The sequence below is a fragment of the Macaca thibetana genome, chromosome 6 (assembly GCF_024542745.1).
Source record: "Macaca thibetana thibetana isolate TM-01 chromosome 6, ASM2454274v1, whole genome shotgun sequence".
Classification (NCBI taxonomy): Eukaryota; Metazoa; Chordata; class Mammalia; order Primates; family Cercopithecidae; genus Macaca; species Macaca thibetana.
In genome coordinates, this window is record NC_065583.1 from 100,046,215 (window position 1) to 100,066,721 (window position 20,507).

At 33.9% G+C, this 20,507-nt stretch overlaps 1 protein-coding gene across 5 annotated transcripts in view; it reads left to right on the plus strand.

Moving 5' to 3' along the window:
* Window positions 1-20,507, plus strand: part of SSBP2 (single stranded DNA binding protein 2) — a 334,150-nt gene that overhangs the window by 238,733 nt on the left and 74,910 nt on the right. For 3 of the 5 annotated variants that reach the window (XM_050795692.1, XM_050795696.1, XM_050795697.1), the window contains one exon: window positions 4,812-4,901. The exons of the other annotated variants lie outside the window; for them this stretch is intronic. In XM_050795692.1, coding sequence (XP_050651649.1) covers window positions 4,812-4,901 — 90 coding nt within the window. The remainder of the gene's footprint in view (window positions 1-4,811; window positions 4,902-20,507) is intronic. 5 annotated transcript variants of the gene reach the window in all.

A 20,507-nucleotide genomic window follows, 5' to 3' on the forward strand; every position in this document is an offset into this window, starting at 1 on the left:
GACACCTAATATCATTCACAAGGGAGGAACCCACAAGACCTACTCACCTCCTAAAGGGCCCGCCTCATAATACTATCACACTGGCAACACCTGAATTTTGGAGGGGACACATTCGTACCATAGCAGCTTAAAAACAGTACAGATGGCTAAATAAGGAAAATCTGTAATCCCCTGCTCAACCTCTTCCTACTCACCCCTCCCTTTAATCCCCTTTCCAGTTTCTAATAATCATAGCACTATTTTAATTCCTCTATTATCTTCATATATATGAATAATAATATATTATCTTCATATATATGAATAATACTATATTATCTTCATATATATGAATAATACTATATTATTATCTTCATGTACTTAAAATGCTTTTCATACACGTAAAATTGTTTTTCCTATTTTACCAAATATAGACTGTCTTGATTCTTCACTGTATAATTAGGCAAACAGTTCTCTAGCATTCTTAGTAAATAAATTGTTATTCAATGTGTAGAATCTTGATAAATGCTAATTGTGTTTAGTAATAAATTGCATCCTAATTTTATTTTTAAACAAATTTGTATTTAATGCCTGTTGCTTTGAAACTTTCATACAGAGTATATACAACTTTTTTCGCTGTCAGAAACCAACAGTGATAATAAGTAATTTAAAATAAGAAGGTTTTTAACTTTTATTTCAAGTTTTTATTTAACAGGAGAAAAATATAAAATAAGAGTATATTTCTCTGTTCTTGAAATTCAGAAAATAGGGAATTAGAATAAAATATTTTTAAAAATCAGTCATATAATAGCATTTCAGAGAAACAGGAAAATGGGAAATGATGAAATAAATAACATAAACATATTGACCTATGCCTTCTTAGAAGGTAGAATGATGTAAGTGCCAAAAGTTCCAGAGAAGATGATGATCACACAAACTGAACAAAATGTAACTACATAGAAACATGAAGAAAGATACGAACTTTCATAACTGTAAGTTCATTTTAATATTTCCTTGAGAAAACAATAAGAAAACAAATAATTGTTCCATACTTTAGTTGATTTGACAACACCAAATTTAAAATATTGGATTTATAAAAAGTCAGTAAAATTATATTTGTGATTTGGGAAAATGAAAAAGCAATAAAAAAGTTGTCACTCAAAAAAAAAAAAAAAACAAACTTGAAATTTAGGACAGATGGCTAAGTAAATGCTACAAGAGCAGTTAGAAAATACATTATCTGGCAGTGCATGATAAAAGCATGCAAATTGATCTGTTAGAAGGAACAAAACACTTTTAATGATAATATTGTTATATCTGCACTGAAGTCTTATATATTCAGTTTAGTTAGAGGAAATATTGTAAATCCATATTATTTGTATGTTTTTCTCTTTTAAGAGAGAGCTATAATGAAAACTCAATCCTAAGTAGTCATGGATATATTATATAGTAAAGGATTTTCTATGCTACTCCAATGGGAATTCACATAAATTCAGTGAAACTAATGCTTTCTAGTAGTTCTTAACTATAATTAAACTGTTTGCTCTCCTTTTGTGATTTTGTCACAACATCTTAGAGTAATAATACATGCTTTGTGATTCAGGCCCAACAACAACTTTCTGGGGATCACGCACAAATTTGACTCATGAGTTGGAAGTAAACTTGAGAGAAGTCTCAGAAATTTCAGCAATATAACCCAAGAACTGTGGTACTTCTCCCATCTAAATAAATTTCTAATTCCCAAAGCTTCTTATTTACCTTACAATTTCAAAGCATGCATTATTTATTTGCTACTGTATATAAATTAGCTACTTAGGCAGTTTGAGAAATATACTCTTTTACAATGCTGAGAGCACCATTTAGTGTACCTCTATAGTGTTTATTATCAGCACATGTTAATGATCAACAAAGTGTACCAACCAAATGGTACCGTAAGCTGAGTCCGCATAATACAGTAAAGAGGGAATTATCTTTTGCCAATAAATCCCAGCAGAGTGAATGGATAATTTAGCTAAAAAATGTGGTCCAAAAAGTGAAGTTTGGGCCAAAATGCTGTGGACTAGTGCTTTGTGCTGGGTATACTGGATAATTACCGGCATTCAGCACACTTCACTTTGTGTCCTTAGGTCAAGGCTAGAAGTTGCTATCACATCGGATAACTCATCATGTTGTATACGATGAATCATCTAGCTATAAAAATCCTTGTTTTCAAGACACTTCTATTGTTGTGCCTAAAGTATGAATATTAAGAAAGAGGAACTTCCACAAAATTATTGTGCCTCTGTGAAGGAATAGGTGCAAACTGTAAAAATGTCGTACATCTTGAAATGTAGGAAGGGAAATCAGTTAGTAGTCACTGTAACTGGATTCATTCATTTGTTTGATTTGTTGATTGCTTGACTATCCTATTTAAAATTACAATCCTTGCCTATTTTACTGGGAATTCTCTATTCCCCATCCTTTTTTCTTCTTAGATCATGGATAAATATATTTGGTTTGTTTTACTCATTGTCTTTCTTCCCTCACTAGAATGCTGACTTTATGAGGGCAAAGATTCTTTTTCCTATTACATTAACTATTATATTACAAAACTTAAAAATCCTTGACTGCATGTAAGAAGAGAGAATAAATTCAGTATTCTTATTGAATTTATTAAATATGTTTAAAGGCATAAGATGAAAATTCAGAAGCCATTTTAAAGGTTTAACTTGCTTAAATCTTCATCCAAATGATTTATTTTGCTTTTACATAATAGCAAGAAGAAAACCCAGGAAACATATATAATTAAGAACTTGGAAGAAAACCCTACCAACCTAGCATATGATACACCTTTAAACAATGTAGCCTGCCAAAAAAGAAAAAAATAAATAAGCAATCAGTCAAATATTTAACTGTGAATTTTACATGTTTCTTTACCAGCATCGATTACCTGTTGAATTTTAGGTCAGCTACAAATGAATACAAATGCCTATTCCTTTGAATAGAGAAGAAAACATATTTTATGTAGTTCTTAGGCAACTGGAATTGAGGGAGAAATTATATCTCTGAACTACACTAAAAAGTTTTAGTAACTCAGTAAATTGTGTTTTGTCACTTTGTACACATACTCAGTGTTACAGTATACATTTGAAAGTACAGGTGAGTGTGATTTCCAAATTTGTCTTTTTTAATATGTCTTTTTATTGTAAAACAATTTTCTATTCTGCAGTTAATTATAACAATAGTGATAGGCTATGTCTAGCTTTTCATACGAAGAGCAGTTTCTACATGACAGTAATTTCAGCCACAAAGATACAGATCAAATCTTTCTTCCTAGATCTGGCTGTAATCATATTTATTTAAACTAAAAGAGTTTGTGTTTGATGATACTTTTTCCTTCTTACCCTAACATTGTTGTATTAAAATTTTACACAAGTTTAGTTAAAATGAAAAAAAGCAATTTACTTCTCATTTTTTAAAAACATGAGTGTTGCTATATAAAGCTCAATAGAGCAATAACTGACAAATGGTAGGTATTCCATTAATATGCACTAATTGAAATTGCATGTTTTTTCTTAGAATAATAGACTCATGTTTCATCTTAAAATCTAAGAAATACTATTTCTTCTTTTATATTCATATGCCTTATCAGAAGTTTAAAATTTTGACATTCATAGGTAAGCAACATTTCAGATAATCACATTTAAATCTAGACTTCCTCAGGAAATACTAAAATCATTGGCCTTAATTATTTAACAACTGTCAGTACTATAAAATAAACATATTTAGTATTTTTTATCAATTTATATACTGGGAAATGAGTGCTACAAACATACTGAGATTTTACATCTTATAATGGAATATTAATGCATGAATGAATACACTGAAATATAGGTGAAGATAGTGCAAGAGATACACTAGATACAAGTTTTGCTTTGATTTCTCTTCATAGCAGAACTGTTCAATTCAAACTGATCTATCTTCAGCATATTTCTGATCCCTTCTGGACTGTTTTTAGTATTTGTAATATGTCTAATCAGGTTGAGGGAAGAAATCTATGATTGTAGAACAGTTGTATGTATAACTTCCCTATGTAAGTATTAAATCTATAATGTTGATTTTATTACAAAGAGTCTAACCCAAAGTTTTTCATACTCCTATTTTATAAAATGCCAGGATTCCATGAAATAATTTGCAAGTGAAGCAGACTTTGAATTTTTCAATTTGATTTTTTTCATAATTTGTATGAGACTATTGTCTCCAAATCTAATTTTTTTCTCCTATTCAATCCTTTATTTACTTTTTTGTCCTCACCACCCTATATATTTTGGCTACCAGTTACAGTATATCAGAAAGTGAATAATGTGAGTGTTGCCACCTATAGGCAGGAAATTTAATTATACTTGTTTATGACATAAAAGCATAATCTTAAAAAAAGAGAATTATTTTTGTCAACTCCTACAATCCACCCCACCATCTTCAAACTTTTTACCTATTTATTCACCTATTTGTTTTTGATGTTGCCATTTCAGATGCCTGTGCCTTAAAGTATTAAAGCATTTACTAAGGCTTTTATTATTTTGTCATAGTACTATTTGCATTTACTATATCATCAAAATATCCATTATTAAATTTATTTGACTTCACAAAGTTTAAAGAGACTTGTTAAAACCAACTAATTAAACCAGTCATATACTAAACTATTGTATCTCAGTTTACTTCTAGGATGGGGAAAATTACCAGTATTTGTTCCCAGGCATGAAAGAGCATCCCGTCCTGCAATCTATTATCATTAGTCTTTGGTTTTGTGCCTTCTCTGTAATGATATAGGTTTGTTTCTCCTTTATTCTTTGCAGAGTGCTGCAGCAGCTCCCAGTCCAGTGCTAGGAAACATTCCCCCAGGAGATGGCATGCCAGTAGGTCCTGTACCACCAGGGTTCTTTCAGGTACTCAGAGAAACTCTGACTAGGAATGTTAAGGCATAGGAACTCCTGTTTGATTTTATTAAAGATATGAAGGAAGATAAGGCTATTTTAATTCTTAAGGTAAACAATAATGTGTAGCTAACTCTTGAATATTCAGATTGGTTATCAATTATATCCCTTTCTTATGTTTTATATGTTGTTAGATTATGTATTTATTTACTTAGTCATTTTGTTGTTAATTAAGAAAGAAAAGGAGTTGAGAAATACAAATTAGCACATTAAATTAACTGTGGTAAATATTTTGTGGTGGTAAATATTTTGTGGGAGAACAGACTAAATATGAGGTTCTGAAAAGAAATGGATATTAACTATACAAGCTATTCATATCTCCATAGACAAGATAATTAAGATTTGGCTGTACTTTCAAAATATAACTAAATTATAACATTAATTTATCAAGAATTACAGGCTATATCAAAATATGTTTGAGAATTATCTTTGGGGCTTTTAAGCTGGAATTTTTATTAATATTGTATAACATTTTAAGATCAGATTTCAAATATATGTGAATATTCTTAAATTTCAACAAGACCACTTATTTTAACAATGATGGTAACAATTTTATAATGACAATACAGTACAATACAGTATTTAACTATTTAAAATTTCACAGCATCTACTTCTTAAATCTGACAGTTTTCTAACTCAAACCAACATAAATTCCAAAATTTATTTTTAAATTAATTATAGTTAATTTTATTATACCATTTAAGAAAATTAAGAACTTAGGAACTAAGAACTAGAGTTGAAAGGCATTACAGGACCTAAGGTAATATGCTGTATTGTTAATGAATTACATTAGGTACTTATAAACTAATTTGTCAGTTCAGTTTTGTATTTTCAGAGTTCTTCATAATGATTTGTTAGCTAATTCACACCATCATTGCAGGATCATCAATGTACTTATAAATGTGAAAATAAAGAAATACAATTATAAATAATTTTCCAAAGTATATCAATTGAATAAAAGGTCTTAATTAAAACAGAGATCCAGCTGTAGTCCTTTAGAACATGGTTATTTATTCAGCTACTCTGTATTAATACCCAAGTAGTCCAGAAAAGTCTTCTTAGAGCTCACATTCTGTCATGGGGGCACTATCTTATAATCTAGGAATAGACTGTAACTCTTGATTATTAATTAAACCACCACCATTTCAGATATTGATAATAAAACTAACACTTAACTGCTAACGACATGCCATGCTTCATTCTAAATGCTTTACATATATAAACTCTAATCCTCACAATATCCCTAGATGTAAAATATGTATTATTATCATTCCCACTGTACAGATAGAGAAACCAAGGCATTGATAGCTAAGTGATTTATACAAAGTCAGAAAGTTACAGGGCTTGGATTCAAATCAAAGTGGTCTGGACTTTTGCCATTGAATTTATCTTTTAAGTCTCGTAGTTGATTGTTATTCATGAAATATTTCCAGTTCATTTTATTTTTTCCTCATCCCCTTATTTCTCTTGCCAAAGATGGGTAGGAGTTAACAGAGTAAATCAGAATAATGTATATTTGAGAGTTACTGAAAGTCTCTAAGAGGCACTTTTAAAAGAGGGAGCAGGTTGGGGAGGAAGCCAGATTCTTTCATTCTAGGGTTAAGCAAAGATGTATAAATCCATACATTTGCATTTTCACATTTTGTAGAATGAACTGTTCTCCCTTTCCCTATCTTTTGTCTCAAAGTCTCAGTAAGGGTAATTGAAACAGTTAGCTTTTAGTTTTTCCAATGTGATAAATATTTGAGTACTACTGTATGCCAGGCACTGTAGTAGGCATCTAAAAACGAGCAGGTGTAGTGTGTACCTTCCTGAAGCTTATTGCATAGCCCGTGAGGCATTATTAAAAATAAATAACTATAATACAGTGAAATATGTGTTTTAACAGAGTAAAGTTTAAAGTTCTGTGATGACCTGGATGAGAGAGCCATTAAATCTACCTGAGTTGGAGATAAGAGTAGTATGGAAAACATTGTCCACCAAAATAAGCAGGGGAATTGCATTTCAGAAAGTCAGAATAGTATAAGCAAAAGTGTGACTGCATCAAAATGATCTGTGCAGAGGTGTTCAGAGTAATACATACAGAAGGTAGGCGGGAGGGTAGGTAGGAGTTCCAAGACATAAAATTGGAAAGATATGCGCTAGCATGCCACATGTTAAGAACTTGAGTCTTTATTCAGTAGGAGCCATCAGAGATCTTTAGGAAGGGCAATGACCTGAATTCATACTAAATGGTAGATTCAGGCTGTGGTAGGCACCTGTGAGAGAGTTGTATACAAAATCCCTGCCCTCAAGAAGCCCTACAATGTGATAAATGAGAGAAGAGGCCATTACAGCATAGAAAGAAAATGGCTGTAGTGTTCTCTTAGAACAAATCAGAAGGCCCCCAAACCAAATCTTGGGAGATGCGTAAAAAGAATTGTCAAAATAGTAAATGAAATCCAATTTGGCATTTAAGGATGAGTTATGAGTTAGACAAAGGAAAAGAGGGGAAGAACTTTCTAGGAAGAGGGAAAATAATTTACAAAGATCCAGAGGGAAAAGGAGAGAGAGAGAGACCAAGGAAAACTGGAGCTTAATTAGCTAAAGGGAGAGTAGCTGGTGATGAAGCTTGAGAGGGACTGTAGGACCCTTGTAGGTTAGAAGAGTGTGAACTTGATCCTAAAGGCAGTACTAAACTACTGGAGGATTTTAAGCAGGAGACAAACATGTTCATATTTGCATTTTTAGAAAAATCAGTCCAGCTACATTGTGTAGCCAGAATTGCAGAGGAACAAGTCTGAAGATAGGGAGAGAATTTAGGAGTCATTTACAGTACTCCAAGTGAAACGTAATGGTGGCCTTAACTAAGATAGTGGTGGTAAGTATGGGGAGATATGAAATAGATTTGAGAGACAGAAATAAATGCAGGATAATGCAAAATAAGGGAATTCAAGGATAATAATTCTGGTTTCTGGCTCTAATCTGGGCAGATGTAGGTACCATTTTCTGAGCTACAGACCACAGAATGGGGAATACGTTTGAGGTGGTACAGATGAGGTTCCCGTGAGTCCTCCAATTAGACGTATCTATTAAGCTGATAGACCTGTCGTAGGTTTGAGGTCTAGGACGGTAATCTAAACTAGAGATAAAAATTGCAGGGCCATATCATATTAAGGGTACTCGAATCCTCAGGGGTGGATGAATTGTCTGGGGAGAAAGTACAGAATGAGAGGGTAAGAGAATATACAACTGAACTACCAAAAACACTAATATTTAAAAAGAAGAATCCATTACAGATGCAGCCCTGTTAGTAGGTTGGCTATGATAGCAGCTCAAGGAAGAGACTTTCTGAACTGATTCAAGATCATTGGCAGTAGAATTAGAAAGGAATAAACAGTTCATAGTTATGTTTGGTAGGCCTTAATTAACCAAAGTTAGGGTAGAAGAGAAAGAGAGGAATCAAGGATGATTCTGAGATTTCTACTTTGGGTCTCTGGATAAGTTTAGTGTCTTTATCTGAGTAATGAAAGACAGGAGATTGAAAAAGTTTCAGATATGTTTGAATTTGATACACAAGCCATTTCTCTTTCTCTAGGCAAACTATTTCAGCTAATCCCAAGTACTTTTTTCCTCTATTCAACATTTAAATATGTCTCCCTATAAATGCCTCTTTAAAGTATTAACTCAAAGTACCAAAAATTTTAAAAAGACATATGATATTATTATCTTTTGGTACATATAATGATGGGATCAAATGACTCAAGTATGTCCTAAATATCCACTGGTTTCCTGCAGTTGCTGAACTACAGTGTGATTCTGGCCGTAATGTCAAAATACATATAGTTAGTGAGGAGTAGCTGCCTTCCATGAGTAGAAATAGCAGCAGACAATCATAATTCAAGTTCAGACCCCCATTTCTAATCTAATTCCAAAGAGATGTTGATCTCCAAGAATGATCCAAATCTGGAGAACCTGTAATGGAGTATCAGTTCACAGTTCATAAACTCTAATACCCAAGATCAGGCACAATCCTGATTATTAGTTCAGGACAAGGCAAAGAGGAATAGAAGCAATTGGAAAAGAGCTGGGTGTGGCTCCTTCAAGTGACAAGGTCCAGAAGGCTGGCTAGGATAAAGACTCAGATTCTCCAAAGAGCCAGACTTGGATATCAGGGAATTCCTGGTTCAAAAGAGACTTAGTCAAAATGGTGTTAAATAGTTGTTCCAGCCTCTCCTGGTTGCGGTTAGAAATTATGAAGGGTGGTTACCTCCTATTGCCTTCGACTTTTAGATAATGATAATATTTTATAACATATATTCTTAGTAAATGCAAAGCTTATTTGGAGATAGCCTGAATGGACTGGACCGAAAAAGAATTTAGCCTGTTAGAATTAGTGAATAAATTAAAGTAAAGAAGAAGAATTTATAATTTGCAAATGAAGCCCCACCTAAGTATTTCTGAGCTCTCCTTACTTTGTGATCGTACTGTAAAAACTACATTGAAACATTTCTCCTAAATAGACAAACATACTCCCTTTTTTCCTGTTTACATTACAGAACAAGCTCCCTCTTTGACTGTAAGTATAGACTTAAATTCATTACCAAGTAGAATGATCACAAACTCTGAACTTGTGAATCCATAACAACTACATTTGAAAAATACAATGAATTAAACTCTAAAATAAATAATAATGATATGACTTCATACACTTAATAAGTCCATTCTGAAAGGCAGTCTTTAGTGTCTTTCTATTTGTGACATTGTTCATACTTAAACTTTGATGTTTTTATTGAAATGAGAGAGCCTCTGTTGCTGAGCAGGACACCAATTAAGTAAAATCAGTGGGACTAGTCAGACATGCAAAAGGAGGTATAAAGTTAGTAAAATAAAGCCATTTAAAGTATGACATGTAGTTATTTACTTGGAGTCTGTTTTCAAATGAATAATTTGTATAAGAAACCCTGTAAGTCCTCAGAGTGACACCATGGAATGGATGAATGACTTTAGAGCAGCTTTCTTAAATTGGGAAGTCCTGCTTCTTGGGATCCAGAGGGAAGAGAGTAGACATGGCCATTGATGTAACTAAAAGTTCGGCAGTTTTTGTGGAAACAAGTACAGTATCTTGATACGGTGTGAATACACATCCATTGTAGGCACCCAGAACTGAGTTTGTACTCTTTTACATCCCTGTCTTATTCAAAGATTTCATAGTATGCTAAGAAATTTGAGTTATGTATTAAAAGCATTGATCTGCTGTTTATTCATTCTCATGGCATTCATACAAAAGGACAGGCAAAGGACTTTGATTCCTGTAATATAAATAGGTAGCAGCCTTCCTTATACCAAGTGGGTTTACTTCTCACTTGTGTATAATGATCAAAATAATTTACTACTAATAAAATGCACTAAATAACACAAAAGTACTAATTCTTTTCTTTAAAAAATTAGAGTATTAACTCTGTTACCTTGTAAAGTTCTGTAATTTTATGGATGAGTAAGTAACAAGGAAGCTTCTCTTGTGAATTTACTATAACTTATAGAACATTAATGCAATGGACATTCCTATTTTAACCAAAAATATATTGAAGCGGGTAAAAATGCTTTTTCCTACTTTATGTTCTTTACCACAAGAATATGTTTAAGAAGGAAACTGTAACTTCTTTATCACTCTGATAACTAAATATATTTATATCCTTTATATAAAAACACAACATAATCTTTTAATAGGTGCTAATGTGGATAATATCTTTGAGTCTGTAACTAATCTGGGATATACCTGTAAATATCTAATTTTGAACTCTGTATAGACCTTTGTTCTCTTTTATCATGTATTTTGATTTTTATCTTGGCTATATTTACTATATTTTAGTCACTAGATCTTTAGTTTTATTAGCTGAAACTGTTGAAAAACTGGTAATATGTTGATGTTGGGTTGTAAATTTAAGACTTTGACGTGGATAAGATTATAAATACATGTTAATGATAAAGGATACCAAGTAATTTAGTTTCAGACCAAGGTGGTCATTCATATTTTAAAATCTAAGTAGAATGAAACTCGGATATAGTAGAAAATATGTGACAGCAGGTTTTAAGTCACATTTTGTTTGCAGGCCTAAGATTGGCAGTGGTAAAGCTGCCTTGCCATCTAGTGGTAGTTTGCAGATATCTCCACTTGTTCAGGGCCTTTTTCCAGAGTTTCTATTTTTAGCAAGGCTGCACTGTAGCAAGCTGACCTAATGCTTTGACATAGTAATAACGCAATAAGAAAAAAAAATAGTAAGAAATTTCCTCTTTTCTCCATGGTGGTATTATTGACTAGGAAAGGCTCAATATAAATGACATTCATAAAGCAACAAGGACAAAAAGCTCATAGTGTACAATATTTTTGATATTTTAAAAGAAAAAGAATCAAAAATGAGAAAAATAATTATTTAATATAACACTCGAAAGTGAAAAAGAAAACCAGTAATATATGGTTTTACAAGTCCTGGTTAAATGTTTTTGGGAGATAGATGTTTAATTTATTTCTGAAAATAAATTCTGCATTTTGAAGATACCTTAGTATCTATATTCATCTACTCTGCTATTCCTATTCAGACTTTGTAAATCAGCCATTTATATACATATAATTACATAATCTACATGCCTTCTCAATTTCCTTCTGTTATTAGTCTTGGCATTACCTTCGCTTCCAGTGGTTTGCCTTTCCTCTTATCTTTCCTCACTATGGCTGTTTCAGAAATTAGTCTCAGAAAGTGCCCTGAGCCAGGAGAAACTCCCTTTCCCTCTCAGGAAGTTATAGATACCATCTCAGATCTTAGATAAATGAACCAAAAGATTACTTGTTATATCCTTCTTAGTTTGAATGAGTAGGGTACTGAAAATCTGATGTAGAACTAATTTATTAGACTAGAATATCTAACAGCATTAATATATATAGTTCAAAAAATTCAGACATTAGAAATAGTATTTCTCAGAATTAAATACACCCAGGGTTTAGATAGTGGAGGTGAGGAAGTTGGCTTATTTATCAAACCTCAAGAAATAAAAACTAAGTTTAATTTTCTTAAAAATATAATTTTGAATCTTTAAAGAACAGAGATTCTAAATGTTGAAAATAGAGCAAATCTTTCCCTGTTATAAAGATAAAAGCAACTAAAAAAATAAAGGTGCCTAACAACTGCTGGCTTTGATAATGTTGTCCTGCAGTTGTGGTAATAGTTTTTCTGGCCTCAACTATTAGAACAAATTAAAACTGCTCAGCTTGAGTAACTAAGTAAGCTTTTTAAAAAATTGCAGTTCAGGCAACTAAAGACCCTACAGCAGTAACTGGATGGACAGAGAGCAAAGAAGGGAGTGTCAGGTATTCAGAGTCTTTACTTGGGTTTTCCAGTTAGAATCAAATGCAACACTTTCCTATTAGAAATCCAATTTTTTGTTTTTTATTTGTTTGCCATACCGAGTATTTAGGAGAAACGTAGGTTGGTCATTCTAGACCAGTATTAGGTTTTCCTTTCACTTTCATGCTACTCCTGCAAGCCAAAGATGTCCAAGACATTTAGTATGAAACAATAAAGCATCATAGTTTACAATCACATCTGAGATAAGAGCTTAGCTGTTGTTCAGATCATTTGAAATTATACTTTTTCTTTTGAAAATATTACTGAAAATTCTTCCCAGAGTGCTGTAGTTTTTATTGAAGTTTCTTGATTTAAAAAAATGTATATAGACAGCAAATTGTAAATATGCAAAGACTATTTATAACACAATTTAGTTTAGGTTTTATTTTAGTATTGGTTACAGCAACAAAAATGCTCCACATTCTTTAGGGAATTAAAGATAAGGAACAGGTTATTAAATATATTATTAATTACCTATTTAGGGGAAATAGATTTGTCTTAAGCATATATTAGAAAGACATTAGCTTTTTAAAAGAATAATTTATTACTGGGTAGTGTTCAGGAACAATTTGTCTTATGTTCTATGTCAGGGGTCAACAAAATTTTTTTGTGAAAGGCCAGATAGAAAATATTGTAGGCTTTGCAGGTCACACGGTTTCTCACAACCACTCAACTCGGTTGTAGCATAAAAGCAACCAAAGACATTATGTAAATTAAAGAGCATGGCTGTGTTTTAGTAAAACTTCACTTACAAAAAAAAAAAAAAAACAGGCGGTGGGCAACATTTGGCCTGTGAGCCGTAATTTGCCTACTTCTGTTCTACATGAATGTGATAAAAGGTAGCCTATGAGAGATCCAAAGGGTAAGGACCAGAGTTTCTCTAAGGGGGTTCTGTGGAATACTAATACGAGAGTCCTAGGGGTCACCCAACTCTTAGGGGACTAGAATTCTTGGGGGTAGGGAGGATGGGGCCACAAATCCTTTGGTTTTTGTTATGGTTTTGTTGTTTGTTTGGTTTGTTTGTTTGTTTTATTTGTTTGTTTTGAGATGGAGTCTCGCTCTGTCACCCCGGCTGGAGTGCACTGGCGTGATCTCAGCTCACTGCAACCTCCCGCTCCTGGGTTCAAGCGATTCTCCTGCCTCAGCCTCTCGAGTAGCTGGGATTACAGACATGCACCACCACACCCGGCTAATTTTTTGTATTTTTAATAGACATGGGGTTTCACCGTGTTAACCAGGATGACCTTGATGTCTCCTGACCTCATGATCTGCCCGCCTCAGCCTCCAAAAGTGCTGGGATTACAGGCGTGAGCCACTGCGCCCAGCTGCATCTGTTATTTTTTGACATTTTAATAGTAGCCATTCTGACTGGTGTGAGATGGTATCTCATTGTGGTTTTGACTTGCATTTCTGTAATGATCAGTGATGAGCCTTTTTTTCATATGCTTGCTGGCCACATGTATGTCTTCTTCTGAAAAGTGTCTATGTCCTTTGCCCACTTTTTAGTGGGGCTATTTGTTTTTCCTTGTAACCTTGTATAAATGCCGTATATTAATAGATGCTGGTGGATATTAGACCTTTGTCAGATGCATAGTTTGCAAATGTTTTCTCCCATTCTATAGGTTGTCTGTTTACTCTTTTGATAGTTTCTTCTGCTGTGCAGAAGCTCTTACGTTTAATTAGATGCCATTTGTCAATTTTGATCCAACAGATTTTTATGATAGTTTGGATATGTGTTGGCAAGATAAAAAGACAAGTCAAGGATGAATGCAAGGCTTTTGTCCTGTGCAGCTGGAAAAATGGAGTTGTTTACTGATGTGCATAAAACTTCAAGAGGAGGTGTGAGATGGAATATTAGAAGCTTGATTGTGAACTTGTTAAAATTGAGACGGCTGTTAGACATGCAAGAGGTTTTGAGTAGGGAACAAGATGTGAGAGGCTGGATTTTTATGTTTGAGGCTTGAGCTAGAGATATAACTCTGAGAGTCACTAGCATATGGATTATATTTGAAGCTATGAGCCTGGATGACATCAACAAGATAGTGAGCATAGATGGAACAAGACGCTGTGCAATGATGGATCCCAGGACACTCGAATGTTAAGAAATTAGGAAAATGAAGAGGAACCAGCCAAAAAAAAGCAACCCTTGATACAGGAAGATAACCAGGCAAGGAAGTATGCTGGAAGTCAAATGAGGAAAATGCTTTGAGGAGAAGAATGATCAGCTGTATCCAGTACTGCTGATAGGTCAGATGAGTCAGTGGCTCACAGTTGACCATTGGATTTAACAACAAGGAAGTCATTAGTGGCCTTGTTCAATGCAGTGCTGGGGGTGAAAGCCTCATAAAAGTGCATCTAGGTTAAGCTGAGAAGAGAGAAATTGGAGGCAATGAGTATGGCCAATTCAAGGAGTTTTGCTTTAAAGGAAAGTGAGACATGAGGCAGTAGCTGGAGGGAGAAGTCAAGGGAGATCAGAGAAATGCTGCTAGGAGTGAAATGTTGGCTCTTATAAACTATATTGAGGAACAGAGAAAACAGCCCTGTTGGCAACTGTGGGAAAAGAGTATCTGCTATTCCCATCCTCCCAAGCAATCATGTACCATTTTCAGTATAAGAAACAATGCTAGGTGGCTGTGCGCAGTGGCTTACGCCTGTAATCCCAGCACTTTGGGAAACTGAGGCAGACAGATCACGAGGTCAGGAGATCGAGACCATCCTGGCTAACACGGTGAAACCCTGTCGCTATTAAAAATACAAAAAATTAGCCAGGCGTGGTGGTGGGCACCTGTAGTCCCAGCTACTCGGGAGACTGAGGCAGGAGAATGGCGTGAACCCGGGAGGCGGAGCTTGCAATGAGTGGAGATCGCGTCGCTGCACTCCAGCCTAGGCAACAGAGTGAGACAACATCTCAAAAAAAAAAAAAAGGGAAAAGAAACAACACCAGGGAATAGAGAATAGAGTAATTGAATACCCTTTGTACACAGTAAGATGCTTATCAAAAAAGAGTAAAGTATAATTACTTAGAATGCCTGCAAATGTGAATACTACCTTCTCTATGTCATTTTTGTATTCTATAAATAATCTCTGACATCACAAATACCTTTGACATCCATTTGGATTTTTATCAACTATTGTGTGTATGTATTTAGGATGCATATATTTCAAAATGTATGCATGTGTGTATATATATTTATATATGTATATATTTATATATTTTATATATTGTATATATTTATACACATGTATTTATACATATTTTATATATTGTATATTTACATATATATTTATATATTTTTTATATATTTACATATCTATTTTTATATATTTACATATATATTTTTATATATATATATTTGAGATGGAGTCTCCCTCTGTCATCCAGACTGGAGTGCAGTGGCACAATCTCAGCTCAGTGCAACATGTGCCTCCCAGATTCAAGCAATTCTCCTGCCTCAGCCTCCCAAGTAGCTGGGATTACAGGTGCCTGCCACCACACCCAGCTAATTTTTGTATTTTTACTAGGGACGGGGTTTCACCATGTTGGCCAGGCTGGTTTCGAACTCCTGACCTCAGGTGATCTCCCTGCCTTGGCCTCCCAAAGTGCTGGGATTACAGACGTGACCCACTGTGCCTGGCCTCAAGATGTGTATTTCAAATGGGGATTCAGAAATAACTTTAATTTGTGCAATTTGAGTTCTCATTTTGCTTATATTTATACTTTCAGCATTAGTCAAATTAGTAAGCTCTAGTTTCAAAACAGACTTCTTGGTGCTGCAATAATTTCTCAGTTCTATAAAATATAAAAATCTCTGCCGGGTGCAGTGACTCCTGCCTATAATCCCAGCACTTTGGGAGGCTGAGGTGGGCGGATCACAAGGTCAAGAGATCAAGACCATCCTGGCCAACATAGTGAAACTCCGTCTCTACTAAAAATACAAAAATTAGCTGGGCGTAGTGGCGCACACCTGTAATCCCAGCTACTTGGGAGGCTGAGGCAGGAGAATCTCTTGAACCCAGGAGGCGGAGGTTGCAGTGAGCCGAGATTGCATCACTGTACTCCAGCCTGACAGCAGAGCGAGACTCCGGTCCAGCACTTTGGGAGGCTGAGGCGGGAGGATCACAAAGTCAAGAGTTCAAGACTAGCCTGGTCAATATGGTGAAACTCTGTCTCTACTAAAAATACAAAAATTAGTTGGGCGTGATGGCGGGTGCCTGTAGTCCCAGCTACTTGGGAGGCTGAGGCAGGAGAATCACTTGAACCCGGGAGGTGGAGGTTGTAGTGAGTGCCACTGTACTCCAGTCTGGGCAACAAAGCAATACTTCATCTCAAAAAAAAAAAAAAAAAAAATCTGTTTTATAGAAATACCGTGTTACATAGTTCAGATATGAGTTGAGTGGCTTTAAGTATAAACGTCATGTCTGTAAGTAACCAAATGAATGTGAGAGTATTTTTTCATTCCTAAATAAGTAAAAACATATATATAACCAGCCAGTTATATCAGAAGACCAAGCCCATAGGCCAGTTTCTATAACAAATGCTGTTATCTCTGCATGGGAATTTGAAAGGACTACCACTGAATCAGTAGAAACTTCTCAAGCATATCAAGATATCAGAAGCTTAGGAACAAAATGCTGTGCTTTTTTGCAGTGATATATTTAAATAAATTGAAGTATCTATCTTCCATACTTCATCTGGAGCAAGTTTACATGAAGGTAGGAATAGAAAGTAGGGAAAAGGGAGACAAGAGGAATAATTTTGCATTCTTTAATGAAAAGTTAAGGTGATTTTTAAAAATTATTGTTTTAGCCTCTTTTTGATTAAGTCAGCCTGATATTTTATCCTAAGTTATAAATCTCAAATCCTTATTTTCTTACCCAAACTGGTATTTTTTAAAATATCGGTTAATCTATCACTGTCATTTTAATCAGTAGTAGGAGGCAGCACAGGAGCACAGTAACTCCAGATACTTGCCTCACACCGAATTTTTCTGAATATAAATGGATTTAAACAATTTAAAATTGTTACAGAATATTATTAAACCATTCACAGTTTATTAGACCAGCAGACAGCTTAGTCTCCCATTCACAATCCCATTCTCTGTTGCTACACACCTTTATCAAATGAGTACATAGTAATGAAGGCTTGAGAAAAAGTCTCATCTTCTTGAAAAGGCTCATAATGTCAGTGACCAATATTGATGCTTAGACTAAATCCATATAGAAGAATCCACTTGTTTGTAACTCTGCTCTGTTGGGTTAGCCTTGCCAAAATAACATCAAGAGAACGATCTGTCATTGCTTTACAGTTATTTTATGTGAGTTATTTTAATTAAGTGTTGATGATAGAATATCTAAGATGTATGGGAGATAAACTGCATACTTATGCTTATCAGCAGAATATGCCAGCACAAGTATGTCATCTTGTGAGCTAAATTAGTTTAGTACTAGTTGGAATTAAAATGTGTTAATCAGGAATGTCTTATCCACTGGGGTGTCAGTAATGTCTGATGGAGATGTTCATGAAAAACAGAAAGGAAACTAAACAAATTAAGATATATGAATTGTAAAGTAACTTTGACAAAATTCATTTGATGTATAATTTATGCATCATTACTTTTCTACAGAAAATGTATGAAGTATCTCATGGAATGATAAAACTAAAAATATGTGAACATTCTTTAATGAAAGATGGCTGAAATAAGGATGTCACAATACTCTAGTGATTTTTCAAAGTAATATTCTCAATATTGTTTATTTAATACTTATTGATAGCATATGACTTCAAGAGAGTTAACACATATAAGTTTAAAAAATGATTTGCTTGTAAGTAAAATATAGAATAGCAACATACAGAATAGAAATCTATATAGAGAAAATCATATACGGTAAAGATAATGTAACTAAAAAAGGGTACATCATGAATAATAAGTACTACTTTTTTAAAGAATGTTTATGCTTTTGGTTAAATCTTATAGCAAATGTATTTTTATTACTTTTGCAGAACTATGAATAAATAATTTTACAGTCATTTTTATCATTTTCTAAAATTATGTTTTAGATTCTAGAATAATTTTTATGTCCTGGAATTCTGTCTTCAACAGAATTCAACACTGTTTCAAACCAGTGCATAGAAAATACCAGAGGAAAGATTAAATCTGTCTAAAGCCATGTTTACACAAGTCCACGTAAGATAGATTTGGTGTTTATGTAGTTAATATAATTACTGAAGATAACCCATATTTTTCCAGGCTGTATTTCACTTTATACCTTGTGTTTTTACCTAAATGTTGAGGGAAGAAAATTACTTTTTGGCAAATAACCATTTACTTACAGGTTTTTAATGTAAAGATGGTTATGTGCTAAAGACAATATGATATTAAGAAAGTAGAATGTTTTATGTTTTTACTCAAATGCTGAGCCTTTTCTTAATGGAAAGAAAATATTTCAACTAAAATATGTTGTTTCTCAGACCTGAAGATTATAATTTTTAAAATATATTTCAACCTAAAACGTTAGGATCCCACGTATAAACATGGCCTTATATAAGACACACCTGAGAAGCAAACTGCTCTATAGAATTGTTAGCAGTTCTTGTGACTGGTGTATGCTTCAGAAAAAGATCAATAAGTTACCACACTTTTCTTACAAAATTGTATATAAATTAACCTGATATCCTTTTGTTCTAAATCATGGTTACTAAATACTGCTATTCTGTAAAACTACCTAAGACTCATTATTTTCAACCCTGTCACCCCAGAAACAATGAGAGAAACCTGAAAGCAGGAGAGAATGAAGGGCCTTATTAGTCATCTAAATTGTAAGTTCTCTTGTATATTGTTAGTATGGATATTTGGGTCCCCAGCTCTTTGTTTTTTACTTACTCTTACTAGGACCTCTTGAAGATATAATTTATCCTAGTTAAGCGAGCAGGATTTCCTCCTCTAGACATATTTTATAAACATTTTCTCATTAGACAACCAGATATGTTATACCAATAGTCTGATTTACTCTTTACCACATCAACAGATACTGCCTGTTTTTAACAAGACAAATAAATTGGTCAGGTGAGATTTTATACAGGAGGACCAAGCTTTATTATACCTTTTGCAGGCTTTTAGTCTTCCATTAGGGTTGTTGATCGCTTGGTCAATGGGCCAGCTACTGAACCAACCAAATGTTTACTGAACATTTGCTTCATACATTCTCTCTTCGAGTGTGCTAGCTGCTTTCTTCCATTCTTCATGAACCACATTATAATGAACAGCTTTGTTATAATGATAATACTTAATATCGTACCCATTTACCACCATTCTCTACTCATCCTCTACTATTCCCTCAAAAACACAAATAAGTGGACTAAAGACTACATATATTGTCAAAACTCCACCAAAAATGTTCAAGAAAAGAGAGAGCTTTTGAAATTTATTTTATTTCAGTTGTTACATTTCTTTTTAGTCTGGTGAATCAAGAGCATATGCTAGTTAGTGCTTTATGTGCAAATTAGCTTGCTTTCCTGAAATGCCACTACTTTTTCTCCTTTCCTGTTTGAGTGGTAACTAAAGAATTCCACATTAAGTATTTAATAAATGGTTGCACAGTTGCTGGGGGACTGAAAGTGCCAGATCAAGCAATTTATTTATGTACCACATACTTCTTAGGACCAACTGACCTTAAAATGCACCTGGTACCTAAGTGTGTACCTGCCATTATTCTAAAGGTATTCGTATAGCAGGGTGTTATAAAGAAAAGACTAAAATGGCGGTTAAGAAATTTGGTCTTCGGTTTTCTTTTACATAAAATCAGGAGGATGATCTAGTAAACTTTAAAAAGTTAAACTTCTTTCTTGAACATGTTTCTAAAAGGCATATTCAAATAAAATTGCATAAATAATATTTTATTATATATGTATAACACAGAACTTGCAAAACTTCAAATGAGTAACTTTGTGAAGAAGTGTTTTGTTAAGTAAATGGTCACTTGCTAAATTGTTTTGTAAGTTTATATTTTCTTAAACCTAGTAGTTATATATTTCTTACAGTCATTTAAAAAGTTTTGGCCAGGTGCTATGGCTCACACCTGTAATCCCAGTATTTTGGGAGGCCTAGGCAGGTGGATCACCTAAGGTTAGGAGTTCGAGACCAGCCTGGCCAACATGGTGAAACCTTGTCTCTACTAA